Below are 9,872 nucleotides of genomic sequence, written 5' to 3'. Positions count from 1 at the left end.
GATTTTGCATTTTCCATCTGCTTATTTGGTGGTCCCAGTTTATGGACACTGTGTCTTTAATCATTGCATTATTATATGTTTGTGGGGTTGGGGCTCTTTGAGGGTGTGAGGTATTCTTTGGGTGTCAGACCATTGGCACTCTCAGTATGTGTGTTTCCCATTAGCTGTTTTGCTTTTTTAATTGATTTTAATCGGTTGTTGGTATTTGTGCCTATTTCTATAATAAAGATATTTTTGTATATTTATTCATTGTGGTGATCCCACTTTTTTCGCACATTCTTTTCTCTTGTTGATGCATATGTATGTATAGGAGACACCCCTCTGAGACAATAAAGTATCAGGAGTAGCTCTCCCTTTATCTCAAACAAATAAAAGATTACATCATCTTCACTCATTTATATAAGACTATATAAACTTTTTAGTTTCACATTCCCGAACTTCACTTTTAAAGGTAGTGTCACACACAGCGACAACGACGTCACTGCTACGTCACCATTTTCTGTGACGTATCAGCGACGTCCCGTCGCTGTGTGTGACATCCAGCAACGAGCTGGCCCCTGCTGTGAGGTCGCCGCTCGTTGCTGAATGTCCAGCTTCATTTTTTGGTCGTCGCTCTCCCGCTGTGACGCACATATCGCTGTGTGTGACAGCGAGAGAGCGACGAAATGAAGCGAGCAGGGAGCAGGAGCCGGCATCTGGCAGCTGTGGTAAGCTGTAACCAGGTTAAACATCGGGTAAACAAGGGAAGACCTTTTCCTGGTTACCCGATATTTAACTTCGTTACCAGCGTCCGCCGCTCTCGCTGCCAGTGCCGGCTCCCTGCTCTCTGCACACGTAGCTGGAGTACACATCGGGTAATTAACCCGATGTGTACTGTGGCTAGGAGTGCAGGGAGCAAGCTCTAAGCAGTGTGCGCGGCTCCCTGCACATGTAGCACAGCGACGCGTGTCGTTATGATCGCTGCTGCGTCTGCTGTGTTTGACAGCTAAGCAGCGATCATAACAGCGACTTACAAGGTCGCTGTTGCGTCACAGAAAATAGTGACGTAACATCGACGTCGTTGTCGCTGTCGCTATGTGTGAACCCAGCTTAACAAAGAAACTGAAACTATACAAGTCCCTCTCTAAAGTAAACAGAGGGTCTCTGTTGCAGTACACCAGGGGAGATACAATACAGGCTCTTAAGCCCCCGTCACATTTAGCGACTTACCAGCGATCCTGAAAACGATGCGACCTGATAAGGATCGCTGGTAAGTTGCTGGGAGGTCGCTGGTGAGATGTCACAAAGTCAGACCTTACCAACGACTCAGTAGCGATACAGGTCGCAGTAGCGACCTGTATAACGATGTCTGCTGTCATTGGGACCCTGTCACACAGTGTCAAACATAGCGATGCCTCCTGCCCAGCAGGACATCGCCTTTGAAGAAAATCGCCCCAACCATTCAGCAATGACTAGCGATCTCACAGCAGGAGCCTGATCGCTGGTAGGTGTCACACATAACGAGATCGCTGCTGCGGCACAAAAACGGTGAAGCAGCAATGATCTCATTAGCGATCAAGTTGTGTGTGATGGGGCCTTTACACAAAGACAAAATTGATTCAGCTCTCATTCAAGCAATATACAAATGGATGAAAAAAGTGTACAACTTGGCTATATCAAACAAAAAAAAATAAATTCTCCATCAAATTAAAAATGTGTAAAAAGATGAATAATTTGTAAATTATCCATTATAAAAAGTACACAACCGTAATGATATCAAATGAACTCTTTATTAACAGATAGTAAAAGTCTATTAATTTTTACTAAAACAGACATTCTATTCATGACTATGGCTTCACTCCTGTGTGAATTCTATGTTTAACAAGATCTGATTTCTCAGCAAAACATTTCTCACATTCTGAACATGAATATGGCTTATCTCCTGTATGAATTCTCTCATGTTTAACAAGATTTGATTTCAAAGCAAAACATTTCCCACATTCTGAACATGAATATGGCTTCTCTCCTGTGTGAATTCTCAAATGTTTAACAAGATCTGATTTGCAAGCAAAACATTTCTCACATTCTGAACATGAATATGGCTTCTCTCCTGTGTGAATTCTCAAATGTTTAACAAGATCTAATTTCCAAGTAAAACATTTTTCACATTCTGAACATGAATATGGCTTCTCTCCTGTGTGCATTCTCTCATGTGTAATAAGATGTGATTTCAGAGAAAAACATTTCCCACATTCTAAACATGAATATGGCTTCACTCCTGTGTGAATTCTCAAATGTCTAATAAGATTTGATTTCAAAGCAAAACATTTCCCACATTCTGCACATGAATATGGCTTCTCTCCTGTGTGAATTCTCTCATGTGTAATGAGATCTGATTTGTCAGCAAAACATTTCCCACATTCTGAACATGAATATGGCTTCTCTCCTGTGTGAATTCTCTCATGTCTAATAAGATTTGATTTAAAAGCAAAACATTTCCCACATTCTGCACATGAATATGGCTTCTCTCCTGTGTGAATTCTCTCATGTGTAATGAGTTTTGATTTCTGAGTAAAACATTTCTCACATTCTGAACATGAATATGGCTTCGCTTCTTTGTTACTTTCACTTCCCTTAGCATTCAGTGTGGAACTCCTGGTACCGTCATCTGCCATAAATAAAATTGAAGTTATAAGCTTTTAATAATATAACCTCAAACATACACACACACATAAATCCATACAAATTCCAAAGTGTGTAGTGTTCTACTTTAAAAGGTCTATGTGACAGAAAATACCCAAAATGACATCATTTTAAAAACTGCACCCTTCAAAGTGCTCAAAACGACATTCAATAAAATATATCTATGAAAGCATATCCAGTGGCACTCAATAATATAAGAATACTTTGGCATTGCATTACTGCTGTAGAAATATTAGAAAAAAGGGATTAATACATAGGTAATGAGAAAAATGAGTAAAACGACATAGGCATTGCATTACTGCGTTAGAGATATTTGCAAAGTGAGAATCTTAGTTTATGTACAGGTAAAATATATCTTTGTACCGTGTTAGCCAGTAGAGATAAAAAATTGTTTAAAAGAACTGAAGTCCTTAGTGGTTGATACCTTTTAATGGCTAACTGAAAAGATGGTAATAATAGCAAGCTTTCGAGACTACTCAGGTCTCCTCTTCTGGCTCAATATAACACAAAATCTGAAGAGTCACATATTTATACACAACAGGACATAGAATGGGGCAGTAAATAAAACAAGTTATGTGAAGCAGAACTATCACTATGGCAAGAGGACAAACTGTTGTGGCCATAAATATTGCTGCAGTTCAGGGTGAAAGTTTTAGTGACCTCTGATTGAGGTCTGGTCCAGGGCTGTGATGCCCCCGGATGGTCTGAGGAGCACATCTCTTAATTGATGTAAAAAGACATGAATCCATGAGACACATTAATTCCTGCTCTGAATGTGTCAAAGGTCATCATAAGTTTGTACTCTTATAGTCTCCTATCTCTCTGGGACTTGAAGTTACCTTTCAATACCAGCAATTTCATGTCCATGATGCTGTGGTCTGGGTTACAAAAATGTTTGGCCACAGGTAGATCTATCCTTTTTTCTCTAATAGTGTGGAGGTGAGAATTCATCCTTGTCCTGAGCTGTTGTCCTGTCTCCCCTACATACAGACCCCAGTTGGACATTTGGTACATATAATTAAGTACACCACATTGGTTGTGGTGCAGCTGAAGGTACCTGGGATCTTGTAGTCCTGATGTGCTCTGGGAATCTTTATCTTGGCCGTTGTCAATATAAATGGACAAGTCTTACATTTTTTCTGGTTTCCGGGAGGTGTTCCTGTCATGTAGTTGTTGGAGAGGACAGGGAGCTTCTGACAATGAAGCTTCTTAGATTTGGGGGCTGCCTAAAACACAGAAGTGTGTGTGGGGGGGGGGGGGGGGGGGGCTGGAAAAATAGATTTTAACCGGGCATCTTTTTGCAGTAATGGTTGCAGTTTCCGTGTAGGTCCTCCTAAAGGGAAGGTATCGTAAAAAAAAAAATTCAAATAACTGAAAAAATGTAAAGTAATAATGTTTTAATGTTTTGTTTAAATATTATTATTAATTGAGCAAAATCTAAAAAAAAAAAAATTAGAAAGTTTGATATTTTGATATTTTCCATTTTTAAACACTAAGGGGAGCAGGTACTGAAATCCTACAGAAATCAGACTGTATAAAAAGCTCAGATTACAGCCTGCCGTAAAGTGGGCGGAGTCTGCTCTCCTGTGTGTGATGGCGCCTCCCTCTCCTAATCTGAGTGTTTACAACAGATAACAGAGAATGACATGTAGGGACACAGTGCACAGCCATTTTCCTGGTGACCAGAAATGTCTAAAGTGTCACCAAGGACAGCAGGAGTATCATACAGGAGAGAATTAGATACACGGCTCTGCAGACAGTATCACACAGGATAGGATTAGATACACAGCTCAGCAGACAGTATCCCACAGGATAGGATTAGATACACAGCTCAGCAGACAGTATCACACAGGAGAGGATTAGATACACAGCTCAGCAGACAGTATCACACAGGATAGGATTAGATACACAGCTCAGCAGACAGTATCACACAGGAGAGGATTAGATACACAGCTCAGCAGACAGTAGCCCACAGGATAGGATTAGATACACGGCTCAGCAGATAGTATCACACAGGAGAGGATTAGATACACGGCTCTGCAGACAGTATCACACAGGATAGGATTAGATACACAGCTCAGCAGACAGTATCACACAGGAGAGGATTAGATACACAGCTCAGCAGACAGTAGCCCACAGGATAGGATTAGATACACAGCTCAGCAGACAATATCACACAGGATAGGATTAGATACACAGCTCAGCAGACAGTATCACACAGGAGAGGATTAGATACACAGCTCAGCAGACAGTATCCCACAGGAGAGGATTAGATACACGGCTCTGCAGACAGTATCACACAGGAGAGGATTAGATACACAGCTCAGCAGACAGTATCACACAGGATAGGATTAGATACACAGCTCAGCAGACAGTATCACACAGGAGAGGATTAGATACACAGCTCAGCAGACAGTATCACACAGGAGAGGATTAGATACACAGCTCTGCAGACAGTATCACACAGGAGAGGATTAGATACACAGCCCTGCAGACAGTATCACACAGGAGAGGATTAGATACAGCTCAGCAGACAGTATCACACAGGAGAGGATTAGATACACAGCTCAGCAGACAGTATCACACAGGAGAGGATTAGATACACAGCTCAGCAGACAGTATCACACAGGAGAGGATTAGATACACAGCTCTGCAGACAGTATCACACAGGAGAGGATTAGATACACAGCCCTGCAGACAGTATCACACAGGAGAGGATTAGATACAGCTCAGCAGACAGTATCACACAGGAGAGGATTAGATACACAGCTCAGCAGACAGTATCAAACAGGATAGGATTAGATACACAGTTCAGCAGACAGTATCACACAGGATAGGATTAGATACACAGCTCAGCAGTCAGTATCACACAGGATAGGATTAGATACACAGCTCTGCAGACTATCACACAGGAGAGGATTAGATACACAGCTCAGCAGACAGTATCACACAGGATAGGATTAGATACACAGCTCAGCAGACAGTATCACACAGGAGAGGATTAGATACACAGCTCAGCAGACAGTATCACACAGGATAGGATTAGATACACGGCTCAGCAGACAGTATCACACAGGAGAGGATTAGATACACAGCTCAGCAGACAGTAGCCCACAGGATAGGATTAGATACACAGCTCAGCAGACAATATCACACAGGATAGGATTAGATACACAGCTCAGCAGACAGTATCACACAGGAGAGGATTAGATACACAGCTCAGCAGACAGTATCCCACAGGAGAGGATTAGATACACGGCTCTGCAGACAGTATCACACAGGAGAGGATTAGATACACGGCTCTGCAGACAGTATCACACAGGAGAGGATTAGATACACAGCTCAGCAGACAGTATCACACAGGATAGGATTAGATACACAGCTCTGCAGACAGTATCACACAGGAGAGGATTAGATACACAGCTCAGCAGACAGTATCACACAGGATAGGATTAGATACACAGCTCAGCAGACAGTATCACACAGGAGAGGATTAGATACACAGCTCAGCAGACAGTATCACACAGGATAGGATTAGATACACGGCTCAGCAGACAGTATCACACAGGAGATTAGATACACAGCTATGCAAACAGTATCACACAGGATTAGATACACAGCTCAGCAGACAGTATCACCGGTACACACACAGGTACTCACATGCAGTGGCGCGCGCGCGCACACACACACACCCCTGATGGGGACCTTGTGCCACACACACACACACACACACACACATCACCCCTGATGGGGACCTTGTGACACACACACACACACACACACACACACATCACCCCTGATGGGGACCTTGTGACACACACACACACACATACACACACACACACACACACAGACACACACACACACATCACCCCTGATGGGGACCTTGTGCCACACACACACACACATCACCCCTGATGGGGACCTTGTGACACACACACACACACATCACCCCTGATGGGGACCTTGTGCCACACACACACACATCACCCCTGATGGGGACCTTGTGCCCCCCCCCCCCCCCCACACACACACACACACACATCACCCCGAATGGGGACCTTGTGCCACACACACACACACACAGAGTTGGGGTGAGCGGCGGGCATCGCTGGGTGAGCTGCGGCGGCGGGTATCGCTGGGTGAGCTGCGGCGGGTATCGCTGGGTGAGCTGCAGTGGCGGGTGCTGCCACCCCCTTACTTCCTCTTCTGTTTACCATTTGCATAGCAAATTGCATAACACCATATTCTGGATGTTTCTTCTGGTTTTGTAATTCACAAGGTGTTTCACCTATTCTTTTGATCCCTGGACATAGTGCTTTCGCTTTTCATCGAGTCAAATACGTATTCAATTGCTTTTTCTCTGCTTTTCACTTGTCCCTACTGACAGTCTTGGAAAAAAGACAGATTCTGTCGAAACGTTGATACCATTATTACTGATGGACATAAAAAGAAAAAATTGTAGCAATAATCAAAAGAATAAAAATTAATACAAAGCAAAAAACATCTGGTTTCTACTTTTTCTTGTTGTCCCGTTTTGAGTGCCGGACTTATTTTTCTTGTATATATTAAAATAAATACAGTCGTAGCAAACAAACGTTTTGTTGGTTGAAAAATAAAAAGGCATCAATCCAATTGTAAAACAATTTCTTTTTTATTTACAACTGTTGTACACAGAAAAGAAAACATTTTTATTTTTTGCCAAAACGAGAAATGTGTTCTTGAGCAGGAGCACAGAGAATGTCAGGGGAGGTGAGCGCTGATCTGACAGGAGCTCACAGACAGACAGAGGAAGGAGCAGGTCCACAGCAGCACAGAGGATGTCAGGGGAGGTGAGCGCTGATCTGACAGGAGCTCACAGACAGACAGAGGAAGGAGCAGGTCCACAGCAGCACAGAGGATGTCAGGGGAGGTGAGCGCTGATCTGACAGGAGCTCACAGACAGACACAAAGGAAGGAGCAGGTCCACAGCAGCACAGAGGATGTCAGGGGAGGTGAGCGCTGATCTGACAGGAGGCTCACAGACAGACACAGAGGAAGGAGCAGGTCCACAGCAGCACATAGGATGTCAGGAGAGGAGAGCACAGATTCTGACAGGAGGCTCACAGACAGACACAGAGGAAGGAGCAGGTCCACAGCAGCACATAGGATGTCAGGAGAGATGAGCGCTGATCTTACAGGAGCTCACGGAAATACAGAGGAAGGAGCAGGTCCACAACACCACAGAGGATGTCAGGAGAGATGAGCGCTGATCTTACAGGAGCTCACGGAGACACAGAGGAAGGAGCAGGTCCACAGCAGCACAGAGGATGTCAGGGGAGGTGAGCACAGATTCTGACAGGAGGCTCACAGACAGACAAAGAGGAAGGAGCAGGTCCACAGCAGCACAGAGGATGTCAGGAGAGGAGAGCACAGATTCTGACAGGAGGCTCACAGACAGACGCAGAGGAAGGAGAAGGTCCACAGCAGCACAGAGGATGTCAGGAGAGATGAGCGCTGATCTTACAGGAGCTCACGGAAATACAGAGGAAGGAGCAGGTCCACAGCACCACAGAGGATGTCAGGAGAGATGAGCGCTGATCTTACAGGAGCTCACGGAGACACAGAGGAAGGAGCAGGTCCACAGCAGCACAGAGGATGTCAGGAGAGGAGAGCGTTGATCTTACAGTCTAGGTGTATATGTGTTGTGGCTCTGTGAACAGTGTATATACATATGGGGGGGGCTCTAAGCATAGTCATATATATATATATATATATATATATATATATATATATATATATATATATATATATATATATATATAGGGGGAAGGGGCTCTAACCACAGTCATATTATATATATACATATATATCTATCTATAGATAGTGGTTAGAGCCCCTTCCCTACATATTATATTGTAGGTCCAGAAATATTTGGACAGTGACACAAGTTTTGTTATTTTAGCTGTTTACAAAAACATGTTCAGAAATACAATTATATATATAATATGGGCTGAAAGTGCACACTCCCAGCTGCAATATGAGAGTTTTCACATCCAAAATCGGAGAAAGGGTTTAGGAATCATAGCTCTGTAATGCATAGCCTCCTCTTTTTCAAGGGACCAAAAGTAATTGGACAAGGGACTCTAAGGGCTGCAATTAACTCTGAAGGCGTCTCCCTCGTTAACCTGTAATCAATGAAGTAGTTAAAAGGTCTGGGGTTGATTACAGGTGTGTGGTTTTGCATTTGGAAGCTGTTGCTGTGACCAGACAACATGCGGTCTAAGGAACTCTCAATTGAGGTGAAGCAGAACATCCTGAGGCTGAAAAAAAAAGAAAAAATCCATCAGAGAGATAGCAGACATGCTTGGAGTAGCAAAATCAACAGTCGGGTACATTTTGAGAAAAAAGGAATTGACTGGTGAGCTTGGGAACTCAAAAAGGCCTGGGCGTCCACGGATGACAACAGTGGTGGATGATCGCCGCATACTTTCTTTGGTGAAGAAGAACCCGTTCACATCATCAACTGAAGTCCAGAACACTCTCAGTGAAGTAGGTGTATCTGTCTCTAAGTCAACAGTAAAGAGAAGACTCCATGAAAGTAAATACAAAGGGTTCACATCTAGATGCAAACCATTCATCAATTCCAAAAATAGACAGGCCAGAGTTAAATTTGCTGAAAAACACCTCATGAAGCCAGCTCAGTTCTGGAAAAGTATTCTATGGACAGATGAGACAAAGATCAACCTGTACCAGAATGATGGGAAGAAAAAAGTTTGGGAACGGCACATGATCCAAGGCACACCACATCCTCTGTAAAACATGGTGGAGGCAACGTGATGGCATGGGCATGCATGGCTTTCAATGGCACTGGGTCACTTGTGTTTATTGATGACATAACAGCAGACAAGAGTAGCCGGATGAATTCTGAAGTGTACTGGGATATACTTTCAGCCCAGATTCAGCCAAATGCTGCAAAGTTGATCGGACGGCGCTTCATAGTACAGATGGACAATGACCCCAAGCATACAGCCAAAGCTACCCAGGAGTTCATGAGTGCAAAAAAGTGGAACATTCTGCAATGGCCAAGTCAATCACCAGATCTTAACCCAATTGAGCATGCATTTCACTTGCTCAACTCCAGACTTAAGACGGAAAGACCCACAAACAAGCAAGACCTGAAGGCTGCGGCTGTAAAGGCCTGGCAAAGC

The 9,872-nt window shown here is 43.6% G+C and overlaps 1 protein-coding gene across 1 annotated transcript in view; it reads right to left on the bottom strand.

Moving 5' to 3' along the window:
- Positions 1-1,461: 1,461 nt before the first annotated feature.
- LOC142288551 (uncharacterized) overlaps positions 1,462-9,872 on the bottom strand; it is a 109,372-nt gene continuing 100,961 nt past the window's right edge. Inside the window, exon 5 of the mRNA XM_075333520.1 lies at positions 1,462-2,585. Coding sequence (XP_075189635.1) covers positions 1,827-2,585 — 759 coding nt within the window. The 3' untranslated portion in view covers positions 1,462-1,826. The remainder of the gene's footprint in view (positions 2,586-9,872) is intronic.

Source organism: Anomaloglossus baeobatrachus, unplaced genomic scaffold, assembly GCF_048569485.1.
Source record: "Anomaloglossus baeobatrachus isolate aAnoBae1 unplaced genomic scaffold, aAnoBae1.hap1 Scaffold_84, whole genome shotgun sequence".
Lineage (NCBI taxonomy): Eukaryota > Metazoa > Chordata > Amphibia > Anura > Aromobatidae > Anomaloglossus > Anomaloglossus baeobatrachus.
Note: the sequence above shows the minus strand (reverse complement) of the source record. Positions and strands in the feature narration are given on the sequence as shown.